This window comes from Phragmites australis, chromosome 2, assembly GCF_958298935.1.
Source record: "Phragmites australis chromosome 2, lpPhrAust1.1, whole genome shotgun sequence".
NCBI lineage: Eukaryota > Viridiplantae > Streptophyta > Magnoliopsida > Poales > Poaceae > Phragmites > Phragmites australis.
Genome location: NC_084922.1, coordinates 23,488,423 through 23,508,464, shown reverse-complemented (window position 1 = coordinate 23,508,464; position 20,042 = coordinate 23,488,423). Strand labels below are relative to the sequence as shown.

The 20,042-nt window shown below is 57.3% G+C and overlaps 1 protein-coding gene across 1 annotated transcript; it reads right to left on the bottom strand.

Moving 5' to 3' along the window:
- Positions 1 to 16,774: 16,774 nt before the first annotated feature.
- LOC133903970 (peroxidase 72-like) lies at positions 16,775 to 17,323 on the bottom strand. The gene is made up of 2 exons (XM_062345472.1): positions 16,916 to 17,323; positions 16,775 to 16,801 (listed from the first exon to the last, which is right to left on the bottom strand). Exons 1-2 carry the CDS (start codon positions 17,321 to 17,323, stop codon positions 16,775 to 16,777), a joined length of 435 nt encoding a protein of 144 aa, XP_062201456.1.
- Positions 17,324 to 20,042: the final 2,719 nt, after the last annotated feature.

The window sequence follows — 20,042 nt, the reverse complement described above, 5'->3', positions numbered from 1 at the left end:
CTGGGCGAAGTGACAGGGGCGGTGGAAAAACGCGGCCCTCGTCCGGTCACTCGTCGCTGTGGACGCCCTGGCGACGGGCGCCATTGAGAGGGCCCACCGGGCAGCCACAAAGGCACCCGGCGTGCCCGCCCTGTCTTGTTCCTCTGCCACGGCAGGGCGGCAGGCGGAACGTCTTGATTCTGGCAACGTTATTCCGAGATACACCGGATGATACGGGACGGGACCCGTGCAATTAATGGCCCCACACCTCTCTGCCAAAGCATGGCAGGGACTGACACTGCGGCGGGAGCAGTTGGGGATGTCAGGCCGCGCATGCCCATTAAATGCGGCCTCGGACCTCTGACTGGTTGACACCTCATCGGCGGGCCCCTCGGGGGCCCTTCTGGGACGTCGGGGCACCGAGTGCTCTCGCACGAACCTTCGGGGAACCGAGTGCTCAGGGGCTGCCACGTGCAACCCCGAGTACTCTCTCCCGAGCACTTTTGCACTGACCCTCGGGGAACCGGGCGCTCGGGGTCTGCCGCACGCAGCCCCCTGAGCACTCTCTTCCGGAACTTAGCTCTTCTGATCGTCGGGGGACTAGGGTGCTCGGGGGCGACCGGGCACCTCCCCGAGCACTTTCTTCCCGGTACTTGGACTCTGCGGGTCATCGGGGAACTGGGGTGCTCGGGGACCAGAGGCTGTGGCCCCGAGCACCTTCTCCCGGAACTTAGATTTTCCTCATCCCGCAGGAGGGAGCTCGCGGGATGGTGACACGTGGCGGACGGCTGGCCTGGCCTCGGGACTCAGGGACCCCCGGTTCCTGATACACCGACAGCATAGTATAACCATCATTGCATCATAGAAATACATCGAATATAAAAGTATTAAGGTTACAACAATACAATGGTCTTAAACCATAGAGTATATTACGAGCCTGGCCAACAAGCCAACAAAAAGCACAGCGGAACAACCTAAAATCACAAGCAGCTAGGGTGTGAACACGACCACTAATCTACTCCTCATCCGTGCTGTCATCTCCATCGAAGTCGGAATCTACTTCCTCATCTGAATGATAGCAAGAATGAGTATGGAAGATACTTAGCAAGTCTTATATTATTGCAAGGGTTTAATAGATGTATAAAGGATGGCTCAATGATAAGGCTTTACGGTTCAGTTTTAAGTATAAAGCAGTTTATACAGGTATCCAATTATATTCTCTACTTTAACTTTTAAATGGAGTAAATAGGGTAATAAGGTATATCTAGGGGATTTTCGGTTCTGAGAGAGGCTACATATCACTCTGTAGTCCCTATCATTATATTTGGTGTACCTCCAGTACCACACAGCTTCTGGCAGATCGAGTCAGAAACTTTATCATTATGACATTAAGTCCACACACTCACTCATCAAAGATACACACACCCTAAGTCTAACTAATGAGGTCATTGCTTTGTATGTCTATGACTATGGACATGCCTATTCGAATAGATTTACACTTTGCAGAGCTTGTACACTGTACCCACACGATATGCTCAGCATCCAATCATTGCAAGCGGAGGAGCAAATCATACCAAGATGCTTCAATCACCTTCCTTTACCGAACACTACTTTGAGATATCCCAACTGTTCCAAGTATTGTATAGAGTTCACTCCCCCACTAATCATTGTAGCATGGCTGGGTCGAAAACACCCACTGTCGGAGGATTAACTCCTGTCGCAGGGATCCCGAGAGACCCCTTTTTAGAGATTCGGCCGGGGGGATGATCCTGAATAAGTTCATCGGAGAAATGAATAAGAGTAAATGCAACGGCCGGTGGTGGGGGTGATGATCTAGTGCAAAGAGAAGTAAATGCAACGGAATTTAGACAGGTTCGGGCCGCACGGGGGCGTAATACCCTACTCCTGTATGGATGTAATAACTGTCCTGAGGAAGTCCCTCAAGGATGTTTCCGGTTACAAGAATATTGTGTCTAACTAAGAACTTGAGGCTCCTTGTTCTTGGGCAGGGACTATGCCTTGAGTTGATCTATGGTTCGATTCTTGCGGTCTCTTGCTCGATTGCTTGTTGGCTTGTTGGGTTGTTTTTTCTCTCTGTCATAGCTTGAGGCTCCTTCTTGTGCGTGCCGACTCTTTTATGCACTCGCCGGCTACGACATGCCCCGAACGGGAAGGAGGGGGTACAAGTTCCAAGATGTCACGATTGGGAAAGGCGTCATCATTTCTTCTGGGTGAAGTGATCGGGGGGTGAAAAACGCGGCGCACGCCCGGTCACCTGTCACCATAAACGCCCTGGCAACGGGCGCCGTAGAAAGGGCCCACCGGGCAGCCACAGAGCAACCCGGCGTGCCCGCCCTGTCTTGTTCCTCTGCCACAGCAGGGTGGCGGACAGAACGCCTTGATCCTGGTGACGTTATCCCGAGACACACCGGATGATACGGGACGGGACCCGTGCAATTAATGGCCCCACGCCTCTCTGCCAAAGCATGGCAGGAACTGACACTGCAGCGAGAGCAGTTGGGGTTATCAGGCCACGCACGCTCATTAAATACGGTCTCAGACCTCTGACTGATTGACACCTCATCGGCGGGCCCCTCGGGGGCCTTTCTGGGTCGTCGGGGCACCGAGTGCTCGGGGGTACTGTTCACCTCCCCGAGCATTCTCTCCCGAGAATGCCCATCCTTGCCCTCGAGGTACCGGGTGCTCGGGGGCACTGTTTACCTCCCCGAGCACTCTCTCCCGAGCACTCTTGCACGAACCTTCGGGGAACCGAGTGCTCAGGGGCTGCCACGTGCAACCCCGAGCACTCTTTCCCGAGCACTTTTGCACAGATCTTTCGGGGAACTGAGAGCTCGGGGGCTGCCACGTGCAGCCCCGAGCCCTCTCTCCCGAGCACTTTCACACTGACCCTCGGGGAACCGAGCACTCGGGGGCTGCGTGCAGCAGCCCCCGAGCACTCTCTCCCGGAACTTAGCTCTTCTGATCGCTGGGGGACTAGGGTGCTCGGGGGTGACCGGGCACTTCCCCGAGCACTTTCTTCCCGGGACTTAGACTTTACGAATCATCGGGGAACCGGGGTGCTCGGGAACCAGTGACGGTGGCCCCGAGCACCTTCTCCCGGGACTTGAACTTTCCTCACCCCGCAGGAGGGACCTTGCGGGATGGTGACACGTGGCGGATAGCCGGTCTGGCCTCGGGACTCAGGGACTCCTAGTTCCTGATACACTGACAGTAGCCCCTGGGCCCATTGGCAGGCGATGGTACGGAGACTGCGGATGGGCCCTTCGTCGCGAACAAGGCCGAGGCTGGCGTGGACGCCACATGGCAAGCTTTCAAGAGGTGGCCCTTTAGATCCGGGCCTCTGGTACGGCCCAACGGGGAGACGAGTGAACGCGCGTCCACACAACTCCCGAAGGGCATGACAACGGGACGGGCGGCACGCGCGGCTGCCGCGCAGATCGAGGAAAATACGCCTGGCAGCCGCTGACACCGCACGACCAGCGGGAGATTCGCCTGGCAGTTGCGTCGACCGAGGAAACCGTCCGGCCGAGTGCACCGTTGGCAGGGGACGTTTGAATTCTCTGAGATATAGGAGGGGGAGGGGATCGATCCGCCCCCCTCTTTACGCCATCTTGCGATCTTGCTCTCGTTTCCTTCGCGCTCCTGAGCCCCTAGAATCCCTTAAGCGATCGGAGCGCTTCTCTTTCTTCCTCTCCACCACCCAGACAACCTCCCCCTCCGACGAGATGCCGAGAGCCGGAGGAAGCCGCCGTGAAAGGACTCCGGACAGCGTGCTGCCGGAGTCTCGCTTGAAGAATGAGGAGGCGGCAGAGAAAGTCAAGAAGCTGCTGGTCTCCGAGGGCCAGCAGGGGGCCTCGGTGGTGACGCCGGTGAACTTCCCGCCGGCGACGACCATCCCCGGGTGCATCGTCTTATTCACGTCCTTCGTGGCGACGGGACTGGCGCCGCCATTCTCGACATTCTTCCTCCAAGTCCTCGACACCTACGGCGTGCGGTTGGTGCATTTGAGCCCCAACTCCGTCGTCGAGCTTACGGTGTTCACGCATCTGTGCGAGATGTTCATGGGAGTGGCGCCTTCGGTGACGCTTCTTCGACATTTCTTCGTCCTGCGACCGGCCGGGAAGAAGAGGAGGTACTCCACGGCGGACGTCACGGGGTGCTGCAATCTTCGGCTACGAGACGGCATGGGGGAGCGGTACATCCCCCAGGTGCTGCGAAGCAAGTGGGAGGAGTGGCGGCAGGACTGGTTCTTCATCGACGTCGACCCCCATGACCGTCTTGCCCTACCAGAAGTGGCGGAGGAGCCCCAGAAGTCGACATGGGAGGCGCCGCCGTCGGAGGGCGTGAGGTTGGAGCCGGTGTTCGAGCGCATCAGATTCCTGCGCGACGTCGGGCTGACCTCGGTGATGGTGGTGGCGGACTTCCTGCGCCGCCGCCTGGCGCCCCTGCGGGAGCGGGCCCGGCTGTGCTGGCTCTACACCGGGCCCGAAGACATCACCAGGACCCAAATCGGCGCAAGCTGGGACTTAGGCCCAGCGGAGCTGAGGGGCATGATCCGGGTGGTGACCAGCGTGGAGGACACGAGCCAGGCGGAGCTCCCGTGGCCGGAAATGGTGCTCTGCGCCAACCCCGAGCACACGACAATCCTGGCGAAGCTGCCGGAGTTCGACGCCCAGGGGCTCATCGACCGGCCGAGGAGCCGGAGCCCCGAGGCCCCCGAGCTCCCTGGGCTGGATGAGGTGGCCAGCGAGGGGACCGCGAGCAGCCCGGTGCGGACCGGTGGCATGGGCGCCGCCAGCGGCGAGCCTTAGGCCAGCGGTGGGGCCACTACGGGCAGCAGCCGTCGCGCCAAAGGAGGAGGCACCACCGACGACAGAGCGGCGGTGGCACCGGAGGACCTGGGGAAGCGCCCCCGGCTCTACATTCCAGTGCCGGAGTCCCCACCGTCGCCAACGGCGGTGGCGGCATTCCCGGTGCTGGAGCCGCACCTCGTTCGGATGGGGCCCGATCCGGCACCCGAAGAACGCGCGGCGGCCCCGCCGAGCCCCCGGTGGAAGAGAAGAAGGGAGGCCTCCGGGCCGGCATTGTCGGGTCAGGGCCAGTGGACGCGGCGACCGAGGCGGGGACGCAGCCGTCGCCCGAGCGCCCGGCGCCGGTCGAACCTACCCCTGGCATGCTGAGCCCAGGGCGGATGATGGCGTTGCAGCCTTTGGGGTCCCCTAACCCCCCGGAGGAGGCTCGCGGGGAACCCAGCGCCCAACCGGCGCCCGGCCAGCCTGCCGACCCCTTCCTGGTCGCGATCGAGAGCGTCCAGGTGACGGTCGAGCGGCTGGGCGCGGCGGTGGACGTGAAGGAGGAGCAGCTTGAAGCGGAGCGCGCCAGGCTAGACTCGGAGAGGGCACAGCTTACGGTCGCCTGGCGCGCCTTCGAATCCCGCCTCGCCGCGCAGCGCGCTGCCAACGAGGAGGAACAAAATGCTGTGGAAGAGGCCCGTGCGGCGGCCGCGCGGGAGCAGAAGCTTTTGGAAGATACCCGCGCGGAGATCGTGCAGGAGCAGGAGGTTTTGGGGAGCGCCCGCGCAGAGGCTGCGCGGGAGCGAGAAGACGCCGCCCGCCTGGCTGAGGCATCGCGGCAGCAGGCTGCCGAGGCCCTTGCCAGGGAGAGGCAGGCGCAGGAGAGGGAGGAGGCGGTCGCGAGCCGCGAGATGGCGGCGGAGGCCCTCGAGGCTGACCTGACCTATCGGGAGGGCGGGGCCGACCGGGCTCATGCCGACTTCCAGCGTTGGGCAGCGGAGCTCCAGAACATCGAAGGGGACCTCCGACGCTGGGAGGAGGACGTCACCATCCGGGAGTTCGACACCGAAATCACGGCGGTGGACCTGGGCGCCCGGGAGGACTTGCTGTCCCGCTAGGAGGGTGAGGCTGCCGAGGCAGCGGCGGCCGTCACTACCAGGGAAGAGCAGAACGCTATGCACGAGGCAGAGCTGACCGCCCGCGAGCGGGCTCTGTCCGAACTGGTGGCGCAGGCGAAGCAAGCCGCCGGCCCTGCACCCGATGCTGGCTCTTCTGGCGCGATCGGGGGCCAGGGTCTCGAGGAGCAGCTACGGGCCGCGAAGGAGAAGTTCGAGGCTGCCTTTGCCGCGTGGGTCAACTTGCAGCAGATGTTGGAGGACGTACTCTGACGGATGCGGCGGTCCGTGGCGAGGGCCGACCTTGGGCGACTCGTCGTGGACGAGAAGGGCGATGCCCCCGGACGACACGTCCTGGGACTTCAGCAAGTCTGCGAGTGCCTCGAGGCACTGCCCTGGGCTGTCCAGGAGCTTGCCGCCCGGGAAGGACGCGGCTTGGCCCAAGCGGTGCCCGAGCACGTTCTGGCCTGCTACCGGAGCAGAGACTTGAACTTCCTGCTGGAGCCAGCGCGGGAAGGAGTAGTCGAAGCCGAGGGAGAGGCCGCCCGGGAAGCGGTTCGGAGCACCATTGCCGAGGTGGCGGCCGGCTTCAGGCGGGAAGCGTCGCCGCCGCCAGCCCCCGAGGATGGCCAAGACGACTCCGACACTGACTCTGCCTCCGATTAGGCTTTTATAGTAGTTTCCTCTTCTTTTATTTTTGTCTTGATGTAAATACGGGAGTGATCCCTCAGAAATGCATCTATTCCCTTTGTAAATATAATGGAAGCTTTTCTTCGGGCTCGCAACTCCGATATTCTCGAGTACTTAGTGCTTTTTCTGATGTTTTGCCTTGATGTCCCGGGAAGTACTTAGTCGGTCCGACCCCGACCTTTCCGTCCCCGAGAACGAAGTCGTCCCGATCATCCTTCTCAGCCCCCGAGCCCTCGCGAGTCCGCATCGGCTAAGTCAAAAGACAAAGACACGAACTTCCTTGCTTGGGAGATAGGTCAATCCAGCGCGGAGCACGCCATGACCGGTGAACACTTTTTCACCTTGCGACCACTCAGTCAGCGGACCAGAGACACGCGCGGGCGGAAATGCGACCAAGAGTCCCCATGATTCGGTGGTGCCCGGGCTTAAGACGGACCGAACCGAGCACCGACAGCCCGCCCCTGAGGCCTAGCCTCCGGACTACTCGAGTGGCTCGAGCGATAGGATTACCCAGGGCGCCCTGGGACTCGGTAGTGCTCGGGGCCCTTAAAAGCGGACCGAACACCACGACCACCATGAAAGACTTCGATCAGACATTACCGCACGCACGGTGCACCTTTCTGCGGACCGTTCTGTCGTTCTAGGAAAAAGTGGACACGCGGTAGGGTTTTGTGCGTGAGGAGACCATCTCACCGGGCAGATTAGAATGCGAGGGCCCCGAGGATGACTCAGGAATAAAATATTATTGAATGTAAATCCGCCTGAATTTAACCACTCACCAGACAGCTGTCGGCCTTTCGGCCAACCGATCCAAGAGGGGCGTGCGCTCCGAGCTCGGGGTGCCCGGGGACTTGGTTCCCGCAGCCGGGGCGCCCGAGCATCAAGGGGGCCCGGGGTCGGGTGATCTCGACCACTCATGCTTAAGCGGTAGGACCACCCGAGGACCCTTGGGGCCGAGCAGCAACTTAGGCATCGAGGCCCTCGCGGTCGAGCTGCCTTTGCTTCGATTGTCGATCTGTGACTTAAGAGAGAGAGGAGAAAATCCTTGTTTGGTACGCTCTGTTAGTGCGGTACTTGTTATAGACTGCTCTCGTTTTCGACCCGAGACCTCTCGAATACCTAGACCAGCGGACAAGAGCGGGCAGAGGCATAACCCAGAGGTCCTATGGTTCGGTGGCGCCCGGGTATGATAGACCAGACTGAGCACCGATAGCCCGCCCCTGGGCCTGGGCTCCGGACTACTCGAGCGGCTCGAGCGATAGGATTACCCAAAGCACCCAAGGACTCGGTAGTGCCCGGAGATCCACCACGACACTGAACACCACAGCCTACCACACCGGACGTAAGTCAGCAGCAGCTGCTCGCGCGCATACCGATCGGGATTCTTTTATCAGCGGGTAAAAAGAGAGAGCGAACTTTTCTCGCACAATCGAGCACCTTACCAGACAGATTAAACATATGGAATCCAGAAAAACAAAATTTTACACATGATTGCACATTAACATTTATACTAAATTGACAATTTTTACAAGGTTGGGTGACTTACCCAGCTAGTGGTAGCCCCCAGTCAACTTGGGCGGGGGGAAGCCCCCAGCCTGGTTGACCTAAGCTGCGAGCATGGCCATCTATGGGTAGAACCTGCGCAGGTGCTCGATGTTCCACGGGTTGGGGAGCGGTTGCCCGTCTTCTGCCGCCAACCTGAAAGAACCTTCTCGTGGGACCCCGATCACGGTGAAGGGACCCTCCTACATAGGGGATAGCTTATTCTTTCCTTCGCGTGGCTGGACGCGTTGGAGAACTAGATCCCCCACCTCAAAGGACCGTGCCCGGACGTGGCGCTGGTGATAGCGCCACAGGCTTTGCTGGTAACGGGCTGCTCGAACGACGGCGCACCACCGGCGCTCCTTCAAGTAGTCGACGTCGTCGCGCCTCTGTTGTTCCTGTTCGCCTTCAGAATAGGCATGCACCCGAGGGGAGCCTAGGGTGAGCTCGGAGGGGAGGACCGCCTTAGCGCCGTACACGAGGAAGAATGGAGTCTCCCCGGTGGCGCGCGCTTGGCGTGGTCCGATTAGCCCATAGCGTGGCGGGCAGCTCGTCCACCCATCCCTTCCCGTGCTTTGTGAGCACGTCATAGGTTCTGGTTTTGAGGCCCCTCAGTATCTCCGCGTTGGCGCGCTCAACTTGCCCATTACTCCGAGGATGAGCGACGGAGGCGAAGCAGAGCTTGGTGCCGAGGTCTTCGCAGTAGTCCCCGAACAGGGTACTCGTGAACTGGGTGCCGTTGTCGATGATGATCCGGTTCGGGACACCAAAGCGACTGGTGTTGCCACAGATAAACTGGAGCGCTATGTTCTTGGTCACCTTAATGACTGGGACCGCCTTCGGCCACTTGGTGAACTTGTCGATGGCGACGTAGAGGTACTCATAGCCCCCGATTGCTCGGGGGAATGGACCCAGAATGTCCAACCCCCAGACCGCGAAAGGCCATGACAGGGGGATGGTGTGGAGAGCCTGAGCTGGCTGGTGAATCTGCTTTGCGTGGAACTGGCACGCCCTGCAGCGCCGAACCAGCTCGGAAGCATCCTGGAGGGCAGTAGGCCAGTAAAAACCTTGCCGGAAGGCCTTCCCGACCAGCGTGCGGAACGATGAATGGCCACCGCACTCGCCCTTGTGGATCTCAGCGAGGAGCTCGCCGCCTTCTGCCCGGGAGATGCATTTCAGGAGGATGCCTCCTGCGCTACGCCGGTAGAGATCCCCATCTACTATGGCATAGCGTTTGGACTGCCGAGCAACTCTTTCGGCAGATGCCTCATCCCCGGGAAGGAACTTTTCCTTCAAGTACCCTCGGATGTCGTCCATCCATGAGGCATCTTGAGAATATTCAGCAAGTGCAGCGCACTCGCCGGACGGTAGCACCCTGACGGGGCTTCCCACTGAGGGCGCCGCGGGGGTCCCCTAAATTAATTTCGAGGTTTCCCCTTTGTCCTGTTCGGCAGGCAGGATGGAAGGCCGCGTGAGTCTTTCTTCAAAGACTCCGGCAGGGACGCGCGCACGGGAGGAGGCCAGGCGGGAGAGCTCGTCGGCCAGAGTGTTGTCGCGGCGAGGGATGTACCGCAACTCCAGGCCATCGAAGCGCCTCTCCAGCTTCCTGACTGCTGCCACGTACGCCGCCATTTAAGGATCCGTGCACTGGTACTCTTTGGATACCTGGTTGATCACCAGCTGGGAGTCCGCTTTGACCAGTAGGCGACGAATCCCGAGGCCCACCGCGGCTCGGAGGCCGGCGATGAGACCTTCATATTCCGCCATGTTGTTGGATGCGCGGAACTGCATCTGCACGACGTACCGGAGTTCTTCACCCGTTGGGGAGGTGAGAACCACTCCGGCCCTCACGCCTTTCAGCGAGAGGGAACCGTTGAAGTGCATGACCCAGTACCCGGGCGCGTCGTGCCCGGGATACGCAGAAATCTCTTCTGAGACGACCTCGGGGACGGGTGTCCACTCTGCCACGAAGTCAGAGAGCACCTGGCTTTTGATCGCCTGGCAACTGACAAAGTGCAGGTCGAATTCCGCCAGCTCCACCGCCCACTTGACAACACGCTCGGTGCCTTCTCGGTTCCGGAGGATGGGTCCCAATGGATACGTGGTAACCACCGAGACCTTGTACTCTTGAAAGTAGTGACGCAGCTTCCGGGAAGCGATGAGGACGGCGTAGAGCAGCTTCTGAGCCTGGGGGAACCTTGTTTTGGCCTCCCGGAGGACTTCACTGACGAAGTACACCGGTCGCTGTACCCGGCGGGCCCGGACCGCAGCCCCCAGGCTCGGCGGTGTGGTCGGGGCTGACCGGGTTCTCGGGCTCGACTCCCTGGTCGGGAGGAACCGAGTGATCGGGCTCGACCCCCTGGTTGGGGGGAGCCGCGAGGACTGGGGAGTGCCCGGGGGCGGCCGGGTGCTGGGCCGCGCACTCGTCGCGCTCCACCACCAACACCATGCTTACGACCAGAGGAGTGGCCGATACGTAGAGTAGCAGGGGCTCGCCTTCGGCGGGAGCCACCAGCACGGGTGGTGAGGTGAGGTACTTCTTCAAATCGCGGAAGGCCTGCTCGGCCTCCGGCGTCCAGTCGAAACGACCGGTCTTCTTCAGGAGCTTGAAGAGGGGGAGCTCCCGCTCTCCAAGTTTGGAGATGAAGCGCCCGAGGGCCGTCATGCAGCCGGCGAGGCACTGGACCTCCTTGAGTCGAGCCGGGGGTCGCATCTGCTCGATGGCCCGGATCTTCTCTGGATTGGCCTCGATTCCTCGGCTGGAGACCAAGAAATCGAGGAGCTTGCCCGCGGGTACCCCGAAGACACACTTCTTGGGGTTGAGCTTTAGGCTGGTAGTGCGGAGACTGTTGAAAGTCTCGGCAAGGTCGTCAAGCAGGGTGGCGCGATCTCGGGACTTGACCACGAGATCGTCGATGTAGGCCTCGATGTTGCGACCAACCTGCGAATCAAGGGTAATGCAAATGGTGCGCTGGAAAGAAGACCCAGCATTGCGCAAACCAAAAGGCATAGACATATAACAATAAGTCCCCACCGGGGTGGTAAAAGCAGTTTTTTCTTCGTCCTCTACGGCCATGCGAATCTAGTGATACCCAGAGTTTGCATCTAAAAAACATAAAAGATCACATCCCGCAGTTGCATCCACACACATGCGGAGCTTGCCGTTGGCCTTCGGGACGATAACTGGATTTGCCAGCCAGTCGGGGTGGAGGACCTCTCGGATAAATCCGGCGTCAAGGAGCTTGCTGACCTGCTCCCGGATGAATTCCTGGCGCTCGGGCGCCTACCGCCGGACTTTCTGCTTCACCGGGCGCGCGTCCGGGCGCACAGCCAAGTGGTGCTCAATCACCTCCCTAGGGATCCCGGGCATGTCGGATGGTTGCCAGGCAAACACGTCGGCGTTAGCCCGGAGGAAGGTGACGAGCGCGCTTTCCTATTTGCTGCCCAGGTCACCGCCGATTCGGACGACCTGGGAAGCGCCTTCGCCCACCACGACCTCCTTCGTAGGAACAGAGGCGTCGGCGGCGAGTCGGGGTTTGGATGAAGAGGGTCCTGGGCCTCCTGTGCAGCCTTCGACCTCGGCCTGGGCTGAGACCAAAGCCATGTACGACTGCTCGGCGCAGGAGACGGCGCCTCCGGAGTCGGCGGTCACGGAGATGGGGCCTGCTGGGCCCGGCATCTTAACCGTGAGATATGCATAATGCGCGGCCATCATGAATTTGGCGAGCGCCGCACGCCCGAGAATGGCGTTGTAGGGGAGGGGGAGCTCCGCGACGTCGAAGAGGACGTTTTCCATGCGGAAGTTGTCCCGACTCCCGAAGGTTACGGGTAGCTCGACCTGCCCGAGGGGCAGGGAGTGCCCGGGCGTCACTCCACAGAATGGAAGCGACGGCTTTAGGCGCCTGGAGAACACCTGCAGCTTTTCGAAGGCCTCCTTGGAGAGGAGGTTGAGGCCTGCACCCCCATCGATCAGCACTCTACCGACCTTGACATTGCAGAAGGTGGGGGACACCACCAGGGGTAGTCGCCCCACGGCTGCAGTACTGGCGGGATGATCGGCTATGCTGAATGTGATCAGAGCGTCTGACCACTTCAGGGGCCTGGCGCCCTCTTCGCTCGGGGTTGCCGAGCACACCTCGCGCCGCATGGTCTTGATGCCACACCACGAGGAAGGCGTGTAAGCGCCTCCGTCGATGAAGGCGACGGTATGCTCGGGCTCCTGGAAGCCGAGCTCGGCGTTGCCGGGGGCGGCCTCAGCGTCGCCTCCCCCGCGGGACTCTTCGCGCTCCCGCTGGCGCTGCTCGAGGAGGCCTTTGACCGTACGACACTCCGTGAGATCGTGCCATCTGGTTTGGTGGATGGGGCACCATTTGCCTAGCTCGGGCCCTGCGGGAGCGGGGGCCCTCGCTGGAGCAGGAGCCCGGGCGGGAGCTGGGTCTCTTGCGTGAGCTGGTGCCCTTGCAGGTGCCGGGGCCCTCGCGGGCGCGGGCCTGTCTGTCGGCTGCCGCCCGGCGTTCTTGCCGGCGGTCGGGCTCTTGGGCCGGCCTATGGGCGGGGCCCTGGCCGGTTCGACAGGAGCGGCTTCGCGCTTTCTTCTCTTCTTCTTTTCCCGCCTGTCGGAACGGGAAGAACTTGGCTGGTCGGCGGCGGGGCGCGGAGCATGCCACGCCCGGGCCTCCGCCGCCTTGGCGCACTTATCGGCCAGTGCGAAGAGCTCCGCAGTGGTTTCGATTTCGTGCGTACCTAGATTTTCAAGCATCCGCTCGTCGCGGACGCCCTACCGGAAGGCGACGATGACAGCGTGGGGGGCTATCCGCGGGATGGTGTTGCAGACCTGGCTGAAGCGCTGAATGAAGCGCCGCAGCGTCTCCCCTCCTGCTGCTTGACGGCATGGAGGTCGCACTCCAAGCCGGGGCGCGTGAATGTGCCTTGAAAATTAGCCACAAACTGGTGGCAGAGGTCATCCCAGGAACTAATAGATCCTGGGGGTAAGTTCATGAGCCAAGAACGGATAGAGCCCCTCAAGGTAACATGGAAATAATTTGCCATCACCTTTTCACTGCCTCCGGCCGCCTGGACGGCCGTAGTGTATATTTGGAGGAACTCGACGGGGTCGATGGACCCGTCGTACTTCTCCGGCAGCTTAGGGCGGAACTTGGAGGGCCATTTGACCCGTCGGAGCTCACTAGAGAAAGCGCGGCAGCCGGTGCCGTACCCCGTGGCATGGGCGGCGCTCCTTGGCAGAGAACGCCGGTGAGCCGGGGAATCCTGGCGGTCGTGGGCCGGAAAAGAGGAAGCTTGGTCCTCAGCCTCGGCCTCCTGCCGGGTTTCCCACTGGCGCTCGAGAGTGACCCGCGCATCTTCGTGGCCCCTCCGCTCGTTGAGACGCAAGCAGAGGTCCTGGGCTTCGGACGCGGCCAGGGGGTGGCGCTCCGCCTGGAGGCCCCTCGGCCTGTGCGAACGTTGCTCGTTGATGGGCCGATTCGGGTGGCACCACGCTGGGTGGTGGCACGAGAATTCCTGGCCAGTACCTGGCGGCGAGCAGTGCCGACCAGGGCAGCGACTTCTTGGATCCAGCGGCCTTCCGTGGTTTTCGGAGAAGCCTGGACAGGCGGATGCCTGAAGAGAGCGTGCGCCGCAAGCAGCGCGCTCCCGGGGCCAGCCTCGCTGAAAGCGAGTCTATGCCGGAGTGGCACTCGGCGCTGTCCAGAGGCGGACCTGGCGGCCGGAGTTTCGACCACCTGATGGGGGTCAGAAGGTGCACCGACGGCGGCCCTGCTGGGACCAGTGCCTTGGTCCCCTTGGGAGGTGAAAGCCGCACGTGCAGATTGCGGCTGCTGCTGGGACGCAGCAGCCGCTAGGACCTCCTGTGCGAGGGGCTGCATTTCCTCACTGGAACTGGAGCCGGAATGCTGGAGGCGGTGTCCACCGGCCATTCTTTCCTGTGGAAGAAAACAGACAAACAGATTCAGGGATATTCCCCCCTACCTGGCACGCCAGCTGTCGGAGGATTAACTCCTGTCGCAGGGATCCCGAGAGACCCCTTTTTAGAGATTCGGCTGGGGGGATGATCCTGAATAAGTTCGTCAGAGAAATGAATAAGAGTAAATGCAACGGCCGGTGGTGGGGGTGATGATCTAGTGCAAAGAGAAGTAAATGCAACGGAATTTAGACAGGTTCGGGCCGCACGGGGGCGTAATACCCTACTCCTGTATGGATATAATAACTGACCTGAGGAAGTCCCTCAAGGATGTTGCCGGTTACAAGAATATTGTGTCTAACTAAGAACTTGAGGCTCCTTGTTCTTGGGCAGGGACTATGCCTTGAGTTGGTCTATGGTTCGATTCTTGCGGTCTCTTGCTCGATTGCTTGTTCGCTTGTTGGGTTGTTTTTTCTCTCTATCAGAGCTTGAGGCTCCTTCTTGTGCGTGCCGACTCTTTTATGCACTCGCCGGCTGCGACATGTCCCGAATGGGAAGGAGGGGGCACAAGTTCCAAGATGTCACTACTGGGAAAGGCGTCATCATTTCTTCTGGGTGAAGTGACCGGGGGGTGGAAAACGCGGCGCACGCCCGGTCACCTGTCACCATAAACGCCCTGGCAACGGGCGCCGTAGGGAGGGCCCACCGGGCAGCCACAGAGCAACCCGGCGTGCCCGCCCTGTCTTGTTCCTGTGCCATAGCAGGGTGGCGGACGGAATGCCTTGATCCTGGCGACGTTATCCCGAGACACACCGGATGATATGGGACGGGACCCGTGCAATTAATGGCCCCACGCCTCTCTGCCAAAGCATGGCAGGAACTGACACTGCGGCGGGAGCAGTTGGGGTTGTCAGGCCACGCACGCTCATTAAATACGGCCTCGGACCTCTGACTGATTGACACCTCATCGGCGGGCCCCTCGGGGGCCTTTCTGGGTCGTCGGGGCACCGAGTGCTCGGGGGTACTGTTCACCTCCCCGAGCACTCTCTACCGAGAATGTCTATCCTTGCCCTCGGGGTACCGGGTGCTCGGGGGCACTGTTTACCTCCCTGAGCACTCTCTCCCGAGCACTCTTGCACGAACCTTCGGGGAACCGAGTGCTCGGGAGCTGCCACGTGCAATCCCGAGCACTCTCTCCCGAGCACTTTTGCACAGATCTTTCGGGGAACCGAGAGCTCGGGGGCTACCACGTGCAGCCCCGAGCACTCTCTCCCGAGCACTTTCACACTGACCCTCGGGGAACCGAGCGCTCGGGGGCTGCCGCACGCAGCCCCCGAGCACTCTCTCCCAGAACTTAGCTCTTCTGATCGCCGGGGGACTAGGGTGCTCAGGGGTGACCGGGCACTTTCCCGAGCACTTTCTTCCTGGAACTTAGACTTTACGAATCATCGGGGAACCGGGGTGCTCGGGAACCAGTGACGGTGGCCCCGAGCACCTTCTCCCGGGACTTGAACTTTCCTCACCCCGCAGGAGGGACCTTGCGGGATGGCGACACGTGGCGGATGGCCTGCCTGGCCTCGGGACTCAGGGACCCCCGGTTCCTGATACACTGACACCCACATAGATCACCTAATAGACGTTTGGGTTGGGAACGCGTATACTAGAGATGAAACAAATAAAACCAAATGGAAATACCAAATGATACTTAAAGGAAGGATATCACACTGAGATAGAAAGATAGACCTTGAGTTTAGATAAATTTATCTGAAATAATCGCCAGAATCGGGGTCAGAATGAAGACGTTAGGATTACCAGAAGATTTAATCAAACATTAAATTAAGAAATTACAAAATGTCACTATTCATATGTGTGGCCCACATGTGAGACCCACTGTACAGTACTGGGTCCACTATATAGTGCACTGATGGGGCTCATTTTGTAGTACTCGAATTAGGCTGGATATGGGTTTGGGCTTGTGCCTAGGCTAGGTCGCACAGTGCCCAGCGCATTGGACAACGGTCCGGCCTAGTTGTCACAGCAACCCACTCAAGAGAACAGGTTGGCGCTTGACTTGGCCTAAGAACACTAGGGCGACCTACTAGGGAAGACGGCCTTGGCCGAGCCAAGTTGGAGGAGAGGGAAGGAGCTAGAAGGTTGGGTCTGTGCGTTGGTGGGAGAGAGCGAGCAGCTGGGCTAGTTGGCGTGCACTCGAAATGGGTCAAGCGCACAGGTTGCGGCCCATGCATGGGGGGAGGAGCCAAGGCGACATGTTGACTCCTCCTCCTTAGGCGTGCTCATCCCCACCCTGCCTTCTTCCATCATTTCCGGTGGTTTCCCGCCACCGGATCCGCCCACCAGCAATCCTCCACTGCCTGATCGACGACGAGCCGTCGACCTTAGCCCCCCCTCCCGCTACCTACTTCGCCTCACTGGCCGCCGCCGCGGACCTCCCTCTAGGCCCGCCAGGACCCAAACCCTAACCCCGAACCTCCCTCACCGGCCGCCATCTACGACCGACTCAGACATGGAGGAGCGCACCACGACTTCCCAAGTTGCGCATGCTTGTATTAGTCTTTTCAATTTTCTTGGCTGGAAACTGATAATAACCAACAATGTACCTACAACTACAAGCAAAATGGATTCCTCTGACAGTAAGAAGAACAATTCAAGGAAAACAACACATCAACAAGGAAAATTCATACAGTTCAAGAGGATTAAGAAAACTCATCAACCTGAGATCCCTGCATGAACAAATCAACCAACCAAACAGCAGAAAAATAATCAAACCGAGGCACTTGACCAAACAATTCCTATGTGCTCCATCAAGCAGGATGGGTCCTCAACTGTCGTTGAACCGATCGGTTGTGGTTGACCCTCCTGCAGTTCTTCCTGATCTCGCCGTTGGCCCCGGTGAGCGGCGAGATGTTGCCCATCTTAACCATGGACTGCGCGAAGTGCTGGAAGAAGATGTCCTGGTTGGCAGCGTAGAGCTTGACCAGCTCGGCGGTGACGGGGCTGTCGATGAGTAGCACCTTGTCGGAACTGAGCAGGCCGCAGTAGGCTAGCAGGTTCTTGTAATACTGGCTGTCGAACTTGAAGGGCGTGATGGGGTCGAGGAAGAAGAGGTTCTGGTCACCCCCCGAGCGCGGGCAGCGTGTGAATGTGTGATCCGGGAGGTCGTTGCCCGTCTGGTTGTACAGGCGCTGGCGGAAGCTCGTGCACCGGGAGTCGCCGATGGTGTGGCTACCTGCTGAAATTTCCATGTTACGAGGGTAATGCTTTACTAATTATCTGTTCTTGTAGTATCAAGAGAATGCTGAAGTGTTCCTTAGAATAATTGTACTATGTTGTGTAGAGTTGAATCATCCAAACTACTCTGACCTGCTAGGTTAAAAACACTTGACGGTTAACAGTAATTCGTGGGCACTGTAAGAATTTGTCTCACAGGTATGTGCAATGATTCGTGCATGAGCTTCTTCGTTTTCCTACATGTGTAGATTTTTAAATGTCCAGTAGCAATGTGGTTGGTGGATACCTGCATGGGTTCTTTATGCAGCCAAGATTGAACGGTTGTGCAGTTAGGACGCTATGCAGATCGTACCAATCAGTCGTTTCGTGGGTGCCTAGCTCACATAGCTTTGAATCACTTGCATCACTCTTTGGCAGAAAGAAGATACATATGTTTTGTCTGGGACAGTTTGTTGTTGTTACCTTTTAGAAGCTATAAATTAAAATAAATATGTTAGTTTATTGTTGATTTTTGAAAAGCTAAAAACTAGTTTTTGATAAAATAAATTAAAATCTGATAAGCTAGTTGAGAGTAATTTTCTAAGTTTTAGATAGAGATTTCATGCCGAAATGTTCGAGGTAGAGTATTTTATATGGCGAAATGTCCGATTTATATCTTGTGGTATCTGAATGATAATAGTATATCTAAATAAATGACGAAAATATAATTATTTTAAAGAAAATGTATTTTATATCACTCATTTAGATATGTCTATTGTCACAATTTAGCTTGAAGGAATTGTAATATCTAAATCTATATTTACAGTGATAATAGTAAGCCTAAATGAATGATAAAAGCACAATCATTTGTGGCAATATCTAAGCCATTTGTGCTTTTTTACCATTCAGCTAGATCTAATTATTATCACAATCATCCTCACACAATATTTGCGCGAGCAGTGGAGACGGGGAGAGAAAATGACGAGACAGGGAGGACACGAGGCCACGTGTTGGTTCTGGAGAGGCCGAGCTCAAAGGGTAGAGGCAGCCGCAATAAAGACGATGATCACCACTCCACTTCAACCGTCACTACCTCTCGAAAACGACTTCTTGATACTAGGAGCACACAACAGGCTCGGTGGACGGCGAGCTCGGCGGATGTAAGGTGGCTATGGCTCAAAGGATGCATTGAAGGCGGGCACAAGAGGTAGAGACAGCCGTAGTGAAGATGGTGACTACCACTCCACTTCGATTGTCACAACCTCTCAGGAGCGGCTTCGAGAGATTGGAAGTGAAATGAGATGGGAGCGGTTGAGGGAGATGGGCTCTATTTATTGAAGAATTATGATTGCCAGACTGGAATACAAACCGACAGTGATAATAATTAACACGATCGGTTCGTATTTATCAATTATTGCTCCACGGTTAAGATTATGAACTAGCTATGTTAAATATTATCATTGTGGGTTTGGAATAAAAAATAGTTGAGCTAAATATTATCACAGGTGGTTATTAAATAAATATCTTTTTAAGAACCGACAGTGATAATTTAATATATCACCGTCTACTCTTACTAACTCGGTTTTTTAAGTGCACCGGAGTTTACGAACCGACGATGATATATTATAATTACCTGTTATTACTGAACCGACAGCAAAAGGAGCACTGAGAGACCTTTTATGTAGCAGTGGCAAGCCCATAGCAGTAGCCTAACTGAAGGTTTGCATGTGCCAGCTCGTGACATAGAGGCCATGGAAATCAAACGAGCTCGTATAAATAAGTCTCTACTTCTTTTCAAACAGATGAGTTCCTGCAGTACGTCGATAAAGAACAGGGAGGGAAAAGAGGACTACGTACATGGATGCTTGAGTTACCCACAACAAAAAATTTGTTCACGCAAGTGTATCGCTTGGTAACTCTTGACATGCCACGCTTTACTACATTAATGTTGTTCTTTTGCCAAACGGCCGGCTTTGAAAAGCATGAATTATATTCCGCTAAAACAAAGAAAAAGCATGCTTTGATACTGTAATTCTCACACGCAAAAAGCAAAGTATATAAAGTCATAATCTCAAAAAAAGAAAAAGTGAATAAAGTCTTGCCATTTATTGTACGATACATGTCTTTAACTGATGGAGACATTATTTTTATTCAATAATGTGATTGCTATTACAATAGGATAATCTCCTTTCATATATATGGACTTAGGGGGAAGGAGTACTACTAAAAATCCGTGTTTCAGTACAAGCCCGCCAATATATTTCATGGATACGTTTGATAACAAGTAGAACCTGATACTGAACGACTCATTCCGGGCACACAAACAGGCCCTGATCATGGGCTACTCCCATCCAGGAGCGTTGTGTATTCCCTCCATCAGGCCGATACGACTGCTAGGAAATGGGCCTCGAGTTGTTTGCTCTGGTGAACAAATTTGGATAACATTTCTCTCTCTCTCACTCTGTTGAGAGTAACATTTTCCTTTCCTGATGCAACCTGTAATTAAAAATTCTAATCCGAACAGTAGCTTAGACGCTTAACAGATCAGTGGCTTTGCACCTGTGACACTATCGTCACATGAGTTCTATTCTACTAATTAATCTCCACTACAGCTAGCACATCGATTAAAACAAACAGAGTCTAATTAACTAAGAGTGACGTACGTGTGCGAAAGGAAATTTAAATTAGATTTTCCTTTTCCGAGTTGCCGTTTAGTCGTTGTCCACGACCTCTCTCTCTAACATGCCGCCCGCC

Bases quoted from the DNA above. Each gene is read 5' to 3' on its own strand.
- LOC133903970 (XM_062345472.1), bottom strand. From the start codon at position 17,323: ATGGAAATTTCAGCAGGTAGCCACACCATCGGCGACTCCCGGTGCACG. The intron at 16,802-16,915 runs GTTCAACGACAG...TTGTTCATGCAG, and splicing joins GGGTCAACCACAACCGATCG to GGATCTCAGGTTGATGAGTT.